The sequence below is a fragment of the Helianthus annuus genome, chromosome 11 (genome assembly GCF_002127325.2).
Source record: "Helianthus annuus cultivar XRQ/B chromosome 11, HanXRQr2.0-SUNRISE, whole genome shotgun sequence".
Lineage (NCBI taxonomy): Eukaryota > Viridiplantae > Streptophyta > Magnoliopsida > Asterales > Asteraceae > Helianthus > Helianthus annuus.
Window position 1 is genome coordinate 8,749,635 of NC_035443.2, and position 17,075 is coordinate 8,766,709.

General features: G+C 33.8%; 1 protein-coding gene across 17 annotated transcripts; it reads right to left on the reverse strand.

Annotated features, from left to right (window-relative positions):
- Positions 1 to 7,532: 7,532 nt before the first annotated feature.
- On the reverse strand, positions 7,533 to 11,102 carry LOC110889464 (eukaryotic translation initiation factor 5). 17 transcript variants are annotated; one of them, XM_035979556.1, is made up of 10 exons: positions 10,892 to 11,102; positions 10,667 to 10,774; positions 10,406 to 10,462; positions 10,264 to 10,304; positions 10,045 to 10,182; positions 9,776 to 9,887; positions 9,489 to 9,687; positions 8,145 to 8,854; positions 7,938 to 8,024; positions 7,533 to 7,854 (listed from the first exon to the last, which is right to left on the reverse strand). In XM_035979556.1, the coding sequence occupies exons 6-9, from the start codon at positions 9,799 to 9,801 to the stop codon at positions 7,964 to 7,966; spliced, it is 996 nt and encodes a 331-aa protein (XP_035835449.1). In that variant the 5' UTR covers positions 9,802 to 9,887; positions 10,045 to 10,182; positions 10,264 to 10,304; positions 10,406 to 10,462; positions 10,667 to 10,774; positions 10,892 to 11,102; the 3' UTR covers positions 7,533 to 7,854; positions 7,938 to 7,963. The 17 variants fall into 17 exon arrangements, 15 of the variants coding, with proteins under 15 accessions (XP_035835449.1, XP_035835451.1, XP_035835448.1 ...); XM_035979558.1 differs by lacking the exon at positions 10,264 to 10,304; XM_035979555.1 differs by lacking the exon at positions 10,264 to 10,304 and having other exon boundaries at positions 10,045 to 10,263.
- Positions 11,103 to 17,075: the final 5,973 nt, after the last annotated feature.

Below are 17,075 nucleotides of genomic sequence, written 5' to 3' on the forward strand. Positions count from 1 at the left end.
AAAAAAAAAAAAAAATTTGTGTAGTGCACATGTTAATAATACACATGTGTAGTACACATACATATGTGCAGTATTACACATGTGCACTACACAAAAAAAATTTTTTTTTTTTTTTAAATTTTTTTTTATATTAAAAAACCTGCGAAATTTTGATTGCAAAAAAAAAAAAAATTTGTATGTTTTTTTGGCTTTTTTTAATTAGTTTTCGAGTTTTCACAATAACTAGTGGTTTTCATTTAAACCTTCCCCTATATATATATATATAGGAATAGGATCAAATACAAACACTTAAGTTTGTAAGAACCATAAGAACCAATACATAATTGACAAGTGTCCATCAATAAAAAATTAGTTTAGGGGTAATTTAGACTTTTTGACCATATTTATTTATAACTAACTAAAAATAATTACAAAAAATATAATCAGCACAACACTATATAATTAGCACAACATCATTAATCGTTCTTCATTATCAGCACATCGTCCTCGAATCGTTCTCCATTATCAACATAAACGACATTAGCACAACATCTTCAATCGTTCTCCATTATCAGCACACCAGATGTGCTGATTATATCTACTTTTGGTGTTTGTTTGTATTATTTTGTAATTAACACATAATCAGCACCTTATTAGCACAAATATAAAACACCTTTTGTTAACTTTTTTTAAAAAAACACTTTTATAAATACAAAAAGGTATAGCAATATGGTACTCATATTAAAGATAAAAAAATACTTGATTTTATGGTATATATTTTTAAAAAAAAATAATGAAGTATATAAAAGTTATTTTAGTTTAAAAAACCTTGGTGGAATTTGTATTTAATAGAAAATGGTCAAATGACTAGCAATTTTACAAAATTACCCCTAATTTGTTAGTAGTAATTTTTAATTATAAGAGTTTTATTTATAATCAATATCAACCCTTAATTTAAATTAACAATGGTTCAGATCTGTTCTTACGGTTCTTATAATTAGCACTGTTTGTACAGGATCTCAACCCTATATATATATACACACACACTTACTCCAGACATAATTTACTAAAAAAAGAATTTGACAAGGCCTAAAACATACGAATATCACGTGGATTTTTAAAAGCCATGTGTTTGTTAGAGGGTAAGAATGTGTGTTCACACGACAAAGGGGACATCAATGTAAAACAAACTAATGGTTTAAACATATGTATTTGAACTCATAATTCATGATTGTATGTGTTTTTAAATTTTAATTGTTTGTTTGTTTAGGGCAAGTGGGAACATACGTCATGAGGCACACATGTCATCTAGTTTATTTGTTATGTGATCACATATTAATTAATTCTTAGAATTACAATAGTTTTCTATGTTATGTTTGTTTTTTTGTAAAATCAGTCATGAAAGAATTTATTCTTATATTAGATTGTTATCATATCCTATAGAGACTTTAGAGTTGAACAACAATCAATTTGTCGACCACACATTAAAATGTTTGTCGAGCCATGTTGCTTTGATTAGATTTTTCTTTCATTCCACACATACAGGCATTAGGTTATTCGGGAGGATTTGGAATCAAATTTGTCATTAAGTTGAAGTTTGGTTATGTGCAAGGCACATAGGGTATTTTAGTCCTTTTTTACACATAAATTTAAGATTATAGCTTTTTGTACCCAGGCATCTAAATTTGGGAGTGGGAAATCGTCCTTGGGACATGCTTTATTTAGTTTAGCTTTTTAAAAGAAAAGTTCTTCTCGTCCTTTTTGAGCACGGGGACGGCTAGAGATCCAATCTGAATAATCCAAGTCCTAATTCGGCAGGCCATTTTTCATTTTTTTCTATGAAAACTCCAAGCCGGGATGGGGCTTGTTAGTCTGTATTATATATAACTCGTCTAACATCCCGCGAGTTTCGCGGTGGCTTAACACAAACATATAAAATCTACTGGCATTGAAGCCCATGTAGATAATCATTTTTGTTCTAGGTCTTTCCAAACTTAGGCTTCACGTCTAAGGGTCGCCAAATAGATACCTTCTCGACCAAATATTAAAGCTCCAAACAAAACTAGAGAATAAAAAGGTAACATAAAGCATTGATAAAGCATGCCAGAACTAAATCACAACATACCACTATATTTTTTTCTATGAAGACTCCAAGTCGGGATGGGGCTTGTTAGTCTGTATTATATATAATGCATAAGAAAATGGCATTTTAAGATACCCAACCTTTTTTTGTTTTAATGCATAAGGTACAATCTAAAATAAGGGTAAATTAGTCTTAAAATATTAAGTACACTTTAATCCACTCATCTAAATTAGACTTTAATCCCTTCATCTTTAACAAAATTATAGATAATTAGTTAGTAGCTAGTTACAAAATATCCTTTATAAATAAACTATTTACCGCATGATTTTTAAACGATCATAACTTTTTTGCATGTCTATACTTTTTCAAAAAAATTACACCATAAAAACGAGTATTTTATTCTCTTTAATTTGAGTATTGTAATGCTATAGTTTTTTTAATTAAAAATATTGATATGTTACGTGATTTATACAGTGTCTAAGGGTGAGCTAATAATTGAATTGTTAACCGAAACCGAATCGAAAACAAATTAAACTGAACCAAAATCACCCAAAACCTGAATTAACTAAAAGTCGATTAACCGAAACCCGAATTAACAAAAATCGGCTATGGATTTTTTTGTACCCTCATTTACAAAAATAACCGAATCGAACCATTCATATTTCATATATTTCTAGCTTCTAACCCTTCAGCTCATGCATTTCATATTTTATACCGACATTTTATGTATTTATACTTCTGTTTCATGTATTTATGCATCGATTTCATGTATTTATACCTCGATTTCATGTATTTCTAAGCAAAAGTTTTAGCCAAAATTTGGTTTTCGCTATTAATCGAAATTAAACGAATCAAACCAAAAACCGTCAATCTAACCAAATAAATTGAATTGATTAACCGAAAACCAATTGGTTAATAAAAGAGATTAGCCGGTGACTTCATTTTCAGTTAAGGATAATAACCGAACAACGCACACCCTAGCGGGCACCTTTCTAGTATTTAAAACCATATATACATACATATATATATATATATATATATATATATGGTCAGGATTTAGAGAAAACGCTCAAAAGTGTGAGAACGGAGAGAACGCTTATGGATCGTCCGATCAAAACAATCTATGGACTAGATTGGCGCGGTGGCATTTTAGTAAATAACACCAATTTTATTACGTGGACGCGCGTTATTAAGGGTAAAAAAGTAAAAAACTATTCCTCACATAAAACGGCATTGAAAAATAAAACGCCAAATAAATACCAAACGCCAATTTTATCACTGCGTACTTTTTTATGTGTTTTTATTTAAGCTCTCTGGCAACAAAAACGCCATAAAATATGAAACGCCATTATATATAACGTCAAACTTTACATCCGGATAAATGTTATTTACATTTTGTGTTATAAAAATAACATCCCGCCTAACCTACGCGCCAAAAAAAATCTATAAATAGAAATGCCTCACCACCTTTCCGTTTATCACACCAAAAAAACACACAATGGTTGCTAAAAAAATTTACAACTCAATGTAAAAACGCCAAAAAATATAACGACAGCAAACATCTTTTCTTTGATCCTCAGTAAAGTTCTGCATGAGCTTCATTTAATGATTTTTTACGCGAGTGAAGAAAGATTTTGCTGCATGAGATGGACAAAATTGAAAAAAGAGGGACTGATGATACCCATATGTCATACTGTCATCTTTGTACCTGAAGAAAGTTTGGATGATAAGAAGAGACTTATACCAGTGGCAGATAGCATCCACCCACAGGGGGTCGCTCTATGTCTCAAACATCAACAAAGACACTTCAACACATGAACAAAGAAAATAAACAACACCAAACCCAAAACGCCATTTATTTGTCACATTTCTTGTAGTTTCAAAAGAAAAAAGAGACTGATGACACTGAAGATTTAAAATCATAAATTGCTTCTACTTTGTTTTTTTTTTACTTTTTTTTTTAATTTTCTTTGTCTATTGCTTGTTTTGTAATGTCAGTTAATAAACAACAAAATAATATTAATGTTATAATGAAAAATATAATAAAACGCCAAAATTAACAAATACGTGTAAAATGCCATAATGCCATAAAAATGCCCTCAATAAACTATCAAACTAAAATAAAATTAATTTGAACAACTAATATTATAAAAAAAGAGTGAAACACTATGCAAAGAATATAAAACAAAAGAAGTCCAATAGTTATCTAACCGCCATTGGAATTACAGCCGTCAAAAGATTTGACGTGTTACACAATTAAAACAGTTGAGTCTGAAAACAAAACACGGTAAGCTGCAAAAAACAGTAAAATAAAACGACGGAAAACATAATTACTAACATTTATTATACTAAATTTATTTATCTTTTTCAAAACGCCATAATTACCTGACATACGCGGGAAAAAAAGTCAATATAAAAGAAGACCATCAGAACCCAAGCTCAAACACGCCAAAAAAACTAAAACGCCACGTATTCTCCAAAACGCCAAAAAATTTAAAAAATGGCTAAGGTTATTGCATGGAGGTTTGAAAGGAAAGAAAAAAGATTCATCTTAAAGTTCGCTGACATGAGAAGGGTTAAGGTAAGAACAAAAAGCCATGATGGGAATGAATGAAAATGTTCAGAAGTATATCCTGGCCCTTGGGGTTCCAAGAGACAACGATTGTGAAAGAACAAGAACTTTAATAAAAAGACTGGAGAGAAAGTTTCCAGCAGAAGATGATGAAGATGATGATGATATTGAAGATACACAAATACCATAACTTCGCAGTTGGGTATTGCATGAGGAAGAAGGAACACTTGAAGTAACTTATAAAAACAGGGTGCAATATTCAAGACCAACGGAAGAAATGTTGAAGACAGGGTTGCTATCTATCATTGAACAACTCTGTGATTTAACACCTTCAAACGATCCAAAATCCAAGGATGCAGTGATATTCATGAATAGGCTGCAGTAAAGAAGAGACGAGCTAATGGCGTTATACGCAAAAATGAAATTTGATGATGAAGAATCTGAAGAAAGTGGAGAACAAAGCGATGGGTACATCTCTGATGTAATCCCACCTAGGGCTGCAAATGAACCAAACCTTCGGCGAACAGTTCGTGAACCGTTCAGCGGGAAGTTCGTTTGTGTTCGTTCGTTTATTAAACAAATGAAAATGAACAAGAAATTTCGTTCGTTTAGTTAAATGAACAAACATGAACATAGGTCGTGTTTGTTCGTTTATGTTCGTGAACGTTCGGTTACATGTTCGTTTGTGTTTGATAGTTCATTAGTGTTTTTAGTTTTTATATTTATTTAAATACTTCAAAATTCTGACAAATTAAATATTTAATAAGTGTCATGTATTATATATTCTGTTTGTGAACGATTGTTTGTGTTAGTTTGTGCTCATTTGTGTTCGTCAACGTTCGTTTTTGTTCGTTGCCTAAAATTAACAAACAAACACAAACGAACACGAACAAGTTCATTTCCTAAACAAACGAACACAAACATAAAATCTCGTTCGATAAGTGTTCGTGAATGGTTCGCGAACACATATATTTCTTAACAAACGAACACGAACTAGGTCTTGTCCGTGTTCGTTCGGTTCGTTTGCCGCCCTAATCCCACCTACGGAAGACTATTAGATTATTTAGATTTTCGAGTTATTGTAATTTTTTAAAATATTAATCTATGGTAATGAATTATTAACAAAAAGATACAAAACGCCAAAAATGACATGGAAAAAGCCATAACGCCAAAATATTAACTATGTGACACAAAAAGAATTAACTCAAAGAGAAGAAATCTGAGAAAAAACAATAAACGCCAAATAATTAATAAATCTACAAAACACCAAAATTATCTTGCACGCAAAAAATAAAGAAGCATGTCAAACGCGAAAATCGTGAAAGGAGAAGAATACTAAAAAGACCAAAAAAACCCTCGGACCCTGATCATGCCCCACGCCACGTGTTCGGTCAGGATGCGTTCTCACCGTTCTCACACTTTTTGCCATTTTCTCCTGATCCCATTCCTATTCCTATATATATATATAGGGTTAGGTTAACGTACAATATCTCTTATCGTACAATATGTACGCGCTCATCTCAGCCGTCCGATCTGGTGCGAATTCAATTTTGAACATGCGATTTATGCTGAAAAACCAACATGCGAAATTGCTACAAAAAAACAACATGCGATTTCATCAAAAAAACCAACATGCGAAATTTCTACAAAAAAGCAATATGTGATTTCATCAAAAAACCAACATGCGAAATTGCTACAAAAAAAAAAACAAGCGATTTCATCAATAACATACGATTTCACTATATCGTACGTATTGTACGTTAAGCGATATTGTATTTTACTCTTTCACTACATATATATATATATATATATGTGTGTGTGTAAACATTTTCGTTCCCTCTCCCCCAAAATTGAAATGAGTCACTTTACGACTACCATTGTCGGCATACTCCACTACCACTGTCCACATCAACATCACCGAATATAAGGCAAATCGATGGTTAATCTGATATGAAACAAAAAACCCTAGGTGGTGGTTGATCAGATATGAAACATATCAGAAACAAATCAGTTTAGAGTTAGAACGATGATGGGTTTCCCACATTATGGTGGTTTGTCGGTGTTTTCAGGTGGTGGTGTTTGACTGGAGATGGTGAACGATGATTGTAGTGGTCGACAGTACGTCTCTCTCCCATATCTCTCTTTTTTCAGGGGGAAGATCTTTTGAGAAGAAACTTAATGTGAGAAGAAAAAGAGAACATGACATAATGGTAAAATAATATTTAGTTTATAACTTCTCTCGTTAGTTGTCATCTCTCTAATTAATTAGGTAAAAACAATTTATCCTACCCACTATAATATTTATATTACATATGTCGAAATGTATCATGCACGTATCAAAATTTATGCTACATTTTTTTTCTACATATATCAAAATTTATCCTATTTTTTATCTTACACATATCGAAATTCATCATACGTTTTATCCTACACATATCGAAAATTGTTAATCACCATAAATTAGGTTATTTTAAAAGAGTTTATTTTAATAATGGGTATGAGTTTAATATAGCTAACTAATTTAGGAGAATACAATAAATTAATTAATTTTGTAAATTTACCCATATGCTCTTATAATAATACTAGTAGGCAATCCGCGCATTGCGGCGGGCTCGTGAACTTTGTATGGGTATGTGCCTTGGGTAATAATCAAGTCTAAGATTCAGCAACTCCACCACAATCGCACACTACAATATTCTTAACATGTTTTGTATAAAATGACAAAAAGAATGAGATCGGTTGAACTCTTCAATAGATTTTCCCATTTGAGGCCGTTCAATAAAAATTACTCATTCGTTTACCAAGATCCTAACATTTTAGATCCTTTAACTTAATCATGTGCCAATCATATTGACAAGATTGACCATTAAAACCTGGAATTTTAAAAATGATTACAAATATAAAAATTAAATGGCTTCTTATATAGGAGAAGTTTGTTAAATGGCGTAACCAATAATCAATATGGCCACATGACTACATGGTAAATTTACAAAAAAAAATGACAAAATGATAAATACCTAAGTTCAGAAGCTTTAAGATGGCAAACCCAAGGGCAAGGGATTCTCTTTTTTTGGTGAACATAAAGAGCATGTCTAGCCATTTTAATATCATCATCCATGTCAGCGTAGACAATGATCAACCAAAAAAGATCAAATGTTCATGAAAGTGCAGGAGGGAGGTTGGTATTTTCACTTGGAGTTCAACGTAGATCATATCTTCCCTTTCAACAAAATAAAAAAGATATTATATAAGAAAAGTTGCTAGTGACTAACAATATATGAGTAGACAATGTTTCTACATTACCAGGCGAGTTGTAGCAGCAAGAACTGCTACAAACAATGATTCCAAGAAGTTGTGATTCCAGTAAGAACTTGAAGTACAATCCTACCCCTAATAACTATCATCACACATTAGGAGTTCAAATAATAAACTTAACAACCACTACAAAATACATATTAAAACAAAAAAAAAATATCAAACTGAAGCAATTAACTCCTAATTTGTGCATGCCTGGTGAGACCGGTGGCGGAGCAGCAGCGTCGGTGGCGGGCGAAACAATCGTCATCTTCTTCGCCAGAACCGTCATCCTTGTCTCCAGTGTGGCTTAGAGTTGGCGAAGTGTGATCCTCATCAGAAGCATTACCTTTCTTTTTGGTCGATGTTTTATCTTTCGTCTTCTTCACGTCTTTTATCAGCTTCTTTTTTATCTTATCCGCCGCTTCACCTTCCTTTAACCGCTCCTCCTCAGCCCGCGTCATCACCTTCTTGTCTTTCGAATTCTTCTTCTGCTCAGGTGGATTCTTCAAGATAAACGACGTCAGCTTGTCTCTCATGTCCACATCAGACACAAAACCACACGCAACACATTTTAACTGAACCATCTGCGTCTTCGTAATCAGTATCTCCCTCTTCGGGTTCCCACAACAGTAACACGGAACATACTTTTTGATAAAATTCTCAAGAAGACCAGCTAGTTTTGCTGTGTCATGAGAACCGTTCACAAGCGACACCCCCGTTTTTTCATCGAATTTTGATTGTGCTCCAAGCTCACATCCGAAGTATTTCGTAGTATACGAAGCTGGTCTAGCCAAAGATTTGGCAACATCCACCATGTTGACGATATTTGTTTTGATGCCATTTCCACGCCCCTCAATTTTGGTAATCATTTTCGGCATCTTGTACCTGTAAAAGGCATCATCGCTGTTGCTGGCACCAATATTCTGCAACGCCATTGTGATTGGTTCGAGTAGATAATAATATCAGTCACAATAACCAGAAGTAGAAGTGTCAGATCAGAGATAATTGAGATAATTTTCAACTTTTCAATCATTTGGCACGGTTAGATAAACGGGTTATACGGGTCATCTCCAGGTTACACAAATTTAAAAGTGCTTGGTTTAGGGTTGGTGTTTACGACACCAGTAATAATATGGTTCTTGTTCGGGTTCACCAATTTAACCTGCCAACCCGACATGAATACCCTGAAAAGGGGCTTTATACAACAAACAAATTAAAACATGAAAAACTTGCTCATGACAACTAAGAGTATTACACAAACAAAAAACTAAACAAACATAAAGGTTTCCAATTTTTGTCCACGAACTAAAAATTCAAAACACGTGAAAAGTCAGATCTACCCCCCAACACAGACGCTATACGTAAAAGCCTGAATAAAACAAGAAAACGGTTCCCAAAATGAAGAGGTGAAAGAGCAAGAGATGACTGATTTACATCCGAATCTGCACATTACTTTCATTTGCCTCTTCTAAACAACTTATGATCAAAGGACTACTTTTTTTCTATTTTTGTTTTCTTTTTTACTCTTACCTATTAAAAAATAAACAAAATCCGTACCTTGCTTGATTTGTGCAGAACTGATGACATCCGAATAAAGAGCTTTTCTTTCTCCATGTCATGCCTATCCATGGTCATTGATACAAGCCTCTTAATCAAATAAGGGTTGTATTCAGATGGCCCGAGTTCCTTGAGTTTAGATGCTGCTAAATCCACATCATCATTGGTAAAGTAATCATCAACGATGGATGCCACCTTTCTTTTGTACTTGTCCAACAGGTCAGAAAATGCAAACCCCACAAGTCAATATGGCTCATTGATTTCAAGACTATAAAGGCAATAACTACCTTGCCACTATCGTAATTGGGGTCATTGCAGTCAATATGAGTTCACCATCAGTGTCAAGTAGTTTTCCCTAAGTACCCTTATCACCAGCACAACACAGCACAGCAACACCATCTGATTTCAAGGTCATTCAGCATGACAGTATAATACAAACATTTAAAAGCTACACAAAATAAATCAAAATCTTGAACACTCGTGACTACATTAGCTTGAATTCATAATAGAAATGATGAAATTTTTGCAAAGAGAGTAAAAATCAGAATTGACTTACCATGAAACCGTCGAACGAACCCTAGATCTACCGCTTTCTTCCGTTTTTTGTTAGCGGTAGTGCGTAGCCGCAAACGATCTCCTTCACACCCCATCTGTAGCCTCTCTGTCCGATGAAGAAGCCATGCCACCAAACTTACTGCAAAATGCAAATAATTCCTAGATTCCACAATTTGGTACTAATATCTTTTCTATTTTCTAGAGATTAAAGAAGCTGAACCTGGTAAAAAGAAGACAGAAGGCACACCCATTCAATCCTAGCTTTAATGAAAATCGTATGCATTATCCAGTAATATAATGAAACTTTTATGCTATCAAACACCATTAACAACAACTCAAAGATTGGAAAAAAAACCATTTACCTGATGGCTGATATTATTGGAATCACCTTCATAAGCTTTAAGTCTGTTTATAAAAGCCTTACACACAAATGCAAAATTCGGGGTGAAATTAGGGTTAGCTCTTGCTGCTCCAAATGACCAACCCCATTATGGAACACCCAACCCAAACTGATCACATAAATCCATAAAACTAAAATCATCAGAATCCAAAAAATATAACCAAAAGATGTGGTGGTATTACAAGAAATCATAAACAAAACCAACAGAGAGGGAAAGAGAAACCTGCAGATGTGTTGGTTGACGAATCCGATTAGGGTTTCGGCAAGATGAAGAGGGGTTGTTTCAGGCGAGGTAGTTGAGGAGGAGGGAACCTCGGGACTCCTTCAACATCTTAAAATGGAACAACAGAGAGAAAATGAAATTAAGAGGGGGGAAGAAGAAAAGGGAACTGATTAAGTGAGAGAGGGACAAAACCATAATCGAAACTGAAGGTTGGAACCTACTTACCTGCAATCCCGGCAGAGGCAAGCGATGGTGGCTCCTTGGTTCGTGGCGGAAGCAAAGCAAAGAGACTATGTAATGTTTGCTGGATTTTATGGGACTGGAGTGGTTAGGGGGGTTGGGGGAAGATGACGTGGAGCGGCGTCTCTTGGTGGAGAGGCTTAAATGACGGCATTCAATTATGGTGGTGGTGAAAGAGGACCAGAGTTTAGTGAAGGGTAGATGGAATAAAATGGTAAAAATATAGGTATTTAAACTTGACTCTTTATATGCCATCTTAAAATTTTAAAGTAAATTACTTTTTTGTACATGTGAAATGTATTATATAGTAAAATATAGATAGATAATATAGATTAAACATACGTATTAAATGAATGATTTCTATTGATTTAAACTTTATATTCTTACAAAATATAAATAGTTATTATCATTTGAATCCTTCACTATATATATATATATATATATATATATAGGGGATGGATCATGAGAAAACTAGTTTTAATTAGAAAACTAAAAAACTAAAAAACAACCATTGATCAAACAAGATCAACGGCTGATATAAGACATTTAATAAATCACGGACATTTAACTATAATCTGTACACAGGAGGGTAGTTTGGGAAATATACAAGCAAAAAAAAAAATGGACCGCCTATCCTCACCAACATTCGTTCAGACCTGGAAAAAAAGAAACTCTCCATCTCTATCGGCGACATCCTAGGGTTTCTTACAAACGGAGATCGATGCACAATCGATCCATCAAATCGGTAAAAAATAACGAAGATCTACCAGGTATGAACTCCTATCACGTTAATTTGACTAAAAATCATTATACATTTTGATTTATCACTCACACAACACATCGATTATAACTATGTTCGCACCGATCACTGTAAATGTATACAAAATTGATAAAATCGTCACACATTTCATGTTTAAGTCATTAATCGTGGACGATAATTGACGTTTGTTGTATGTAATATCTCGACACTGATTTATACACATATAATCGCCCAAACATGTGATATATGTGTGAGATTCATGACTACAATGATGAATGATAGTTATGACGAGTGTAATGTGTCTCATATGTGTGATAATCATGTATACTGTTCACATGTGTAGTACACCGTTGAATGATATTTAGGATGCGTGTAACGTGTATCACATATTGTGTTTACTGTTCACATGTGCAAATATAAGGTTGACTGATAGTTAGGATGCACATAACGCGTAACACATGTATGATACTCATGTATATGGTTCACATGTGCAAATATGATGTTGAATGATAGTTATGACGAGTGTAATGTGTCTCATATGTGTGATAATCGTGTATACTGTTCACATGTGTAGTACACCGTTGAATGATATTTAGTACGCGTGTAACGTGTATCACATATGTGATACCTGTGTTTGCTATTCACATGTGCAATATTATGGTGAATGATAGTTAGGATGCGTGTAATGTGTCACACATGTATTATACTCGTGTATATGGTTCACACGTGCAATTATGATGTTGAATGATACTTACGATGCGTGTAATGTGTCACACATGTGTGGTACTTGTGTAAACTGTTGACATGTGTAGCACACCATTGAATGATATTTAGGACACGTGTAATACGTATCACACGTGTGGTACTCATGTATACAATTCACATGTGCAATATTATGGTGAATGATAGTTAGGATGCGTGTAACGTGTCACACATGTATTATACTCGTGTATATGGTTCACACGTGCAATATAATGTTAAATGATACTTATGATGTGTGTAATGTGTCACAAATGTGTGGTACTCGTGTATACAGTTCACATGTGCATTATAATGTTAAAATAAATTTCGGATGTGTGTAATATGTATCACATGTGTGATACTCGTTGATAAGGTTCACATGTGCAATACAAATGTTAAATGATATTTCGGATATGTGTAATGTGTCTTACATTCGTTATATTTGTGTATACGAATATATTTTATATTACACGTATGTTATATTCATTATATGTTCCATTTGGCAGCTGATGCGATAAAAGAAAAAAAAGAAGAAATGATGGCGAACCTCAACAATGATGAAAGTACCAGCAATATGGAAACAAACCAGGCAAAACCAGGTATTACTAAAAAAAACATATTATATTATTAACATTACTGCCATCAATATTAATTTATTTATTAACATCACAGTTCGCAAAAAAGTCAGATTCGTGGTTATCAATGATGAAAGCCATAACAAAGAAAACGAAGCTGTAAACAACAAAGATAAAGCTCGAGACACCAAAAGTAAGTTATGATATGCAACAACATATGTTCACCAAAATCTGTACATGCAGTTCTAACGCACACACACATTCAAATACCCATATACATAGTGTAATTTATTAATTAATTAATTTATTTATATATTTATTTTTTATAAACAGCCAACAACACGAATCATCCATTAGCAAATAAAAGGAAAAGGCAGAAAGCACCTGACACGGCCGATACTGTTACAGGTAATTAGTACCCAAATGCACATGTGTGGTACTCGTGTATACAGTTCACATGTGCATTATAATGTTAAATTAAATTTCGGTTGTGTGATACTCATTGATAAGGTTCACATGTGTAATACAAATGTTAAATGATAGTTCGGATATGTGATTCAGTAGTACACATATGCTACTGAATATGAATGTAATGCATATGTGCACCATAAATGTAGTGTGATATGTGCAACGCAAGTGAACACCAATAATATAACATATAGCTGTACTGAAGCGTGTATAAACTCATATATGACCTGTTAAACACATCGATCCGGTCAGATTGTCAAAAAAAAAAAAAAAAAAAACATGGACTTAAATGTATTACACATGCGATTGAAGGTGACTTAATGTGCATCCATTAAACGTCATAACGTCTGATGTTTTGCAGGTGTGCATATTAAAGCCAAAAAGACAAGGAAATGCTCAAATGCAACTGATGCTAACAATGACAACCCATTAAACGAAGGATCGGTTACCGTAAAATTGAGGTCGATGAAGTTGACACGCTCGAAAACAGTTGACGATACTGTTACAGGTATGTAATTTTAGTATGGTATATGATAATGAATTAGTACGCAAATACACGTCATTAAGTGTATATGTATTGCACACGTGCACCACGAGTATGGTATATGATAATGATATATGTACCAAACTGATATGTAAATGTATTGTACTGTATTTACATGTGAGTCAAATGCAATTTTTAGTGAACACATGCACCACAGTTATGGTTGTTAAGCGTTAACATGTGATTATGTGTTCTACATATTGTATTACGCGTATGATATTGAATATGGATGTAATGCACATGTGCATCATAAGTGTAATGTGACATATGACCTGTGCAACACAGTTATATATATATATATATATAACTGAACTGAAATGTATATATGCGTGAAAGAACTCGTTATATATATATATATATATGTTATATTTGTTACCATAAGATTATATGTTGTATGTGTTATATTACACATGTGATTGGATGTACATGAGATTATATGTTGTATGTGAAATGTCATAACGTCTGATGTTTTGCAGGTGTGCATATTAAAGCCAAAAAGACAAAGAAATGCTCAAATGCAACTGATGCTAACGACAACAGCCCAATAAACGAAGGATCTCTTACCGAAAAATTGAGGTCGAGAAAGTCGGTACGCTCGAGAACAGTTGACGATGAACACAAAGACGCAAAAAACACACCCAAGGGTAGAAAAACAAAGGTTACAAACGATAGTAATTGGTGTTCAATACGAACACGTGTATCTCCGAGACAACTGTGTATAGCGATAAAGGGTATGACGGAGAAACAGAAAGAAGCTGTTAGAAGCCTAGGTTTTGGTAAACTTCTATCAATCCAAAACGACGGCATACCCGGGAGGTTGGGCCATTACGTGGTTGACAATCTTGACACAGAAAATATGGAGATCAATGCAGGATGTGTTAAGATTAAGATTGACGGGGATGCAATCCACAACCTTCTGGGGATAAGAAACCATGGTATATATCTAGAAACATTCGAATACAAGAAAAATTTTGTTGGGATTATAAAGGAATGGAGAAACATGTACAAGGGAAGTTACGTTACACCTTCAGCCATATCAAAAAACATAGAGGAGAACGGCGATGATGATGGAATAATGTTCAAACTGAATTTTTTGACATTATTCATGAGCACATTTGTTGAGAATCAAGACCAAGGAAAGTGTGATCTTAATTTCCTACACCATATGAGGGATGAAATAAACCCACAACATGTTGATTGGTGCGCGTACATCGTCAATTCGATCAAGAAATGCAAAAAAACATGGAGAAGGTGTGACAAAAAATGTTTCTTCACGGGCGCGTTAACAATCCTAACGGTATGTATTACATGTTTTATATACGCACACGTGTGTGTATGTGTGTAATTGTAATTCACGAATTGCGTTTGTTATCACTATAATGATCACATGTGCATGTTGATCAGATTTCACGTGTAATATGTCATTTATTACACATGTGATATGTATTGTGTTTATAGTTAACATGTAATATAAAAAAATATGTTCATTTGTAATTCACAGGTGTAATACACATATGTATAAACTGATAAAAAATGTTCTAACTGTTTTATGTCACACATGTGAACAGCTGTTGTATGTTGATCGAACAAATGTCCCTCCAATAAATGTTGATCGACATATGAGCCCGCTTGAATTCTGGACAATCGAAAAGTTGCGAAAGAGGGAGAGAATCGAACTGAAAAATGGAGGTTTTGGCATGGGCGAGTTAAGAAATCAATACGTTTATCCAAAAAACGACACGTCTGAACATGTTACAAAACACAATTTGAACGAGATAATGCTTTACGATGATGCGAGCAATCCAACTGATTTGACGGTACGTTATTGTATACATTTATACAAACCTGTATTATATACATATATATATATTCCACATGTGTGCTACATACTTATCATGTAATATCAACAGGGACATGTTATAAAACTGGACGCTCTGTTCGATCGCATCACGAGGGACAAAAAAATATTAGAAAAATCGTTGTGTGATGCATGTTTGGCTTTCCCGGACGTACCTGAGATTCAAAACTGCATACAAAAATACCAAACAATATACAAAGAGGTGATTGATATCAATGAACATGTAACTCAAACTGGATGGACACAGTTTTTTGAAGAAAATATTGGGGAAATCATTGAAAAAATGAACAAAGTTGCACATGTGCAAAAGAAGAAAGAACGTGATACCTCAATGCCAAACTTTGATCTCGGCATTAGTTCACAAGAGTCTGGGAGCATATCAGGTGAAATAAACTTAAAAACTGCTGAGCATCAACAAAGCGCGTCTATTAATCAGCCGGTAGACATAAATGAAAAACTGAACGACGAGGAACAACTGATATGGTCGTATATGTTGGCAATCGCCAATGACAAACATGATGGAGAAAAACGACAAACAACTCAAGAAAATAATGCAACGAAAAAGAAAACGAGAGCAATGTCAGAAGAAGATGCAAAGGCAGAACAAAAACAAATGGAAAAGGAACTGAAGGCAGCAAAAATAGAAGCAGAAAAGAAAGAAGTCGAAAGACTGTTCTTGTAAGTTTTATTACATTGATTCATTATGAAGTTTGCAAAATATTATTATGATTCACATGTGTAACTGATATGAACGTATATGTATACAGGAAAGACATTTTTGCAACTGCATACGGACTGGAAACAAGAGCGTTTCTGTTAGCACACCTTATTCCAGGCAAACAGCTGTACACATGTGCTATAGATTGTTGGGCGGGTGTTTTGAATCATCAAGAAGGTTTGAAAAAAAAGGATGAACCTAAACGTTTGTTTTGTTACACGTCGACAATTGTAAGTATTATATTATAAACGATTCTTTACCATTACTATTAAATATACTCAAAAGTGTTTTTTTATTTATTATTATTATTATTATTATTATTATTTATTTTTAATAACAAAACAGAATGGATGGATGCTAAATAGAAAGCATACTGTGGAGGCAAGGACAGCAGCATTCAAAAAGAACCTGTTAATAGTGCTTGAACGTAACGCCGACAAACTTGATTTGAAATCGTATGATGTAGTTGTGATTCCTGTACTGGAAAGTCACCACTATTACCTAG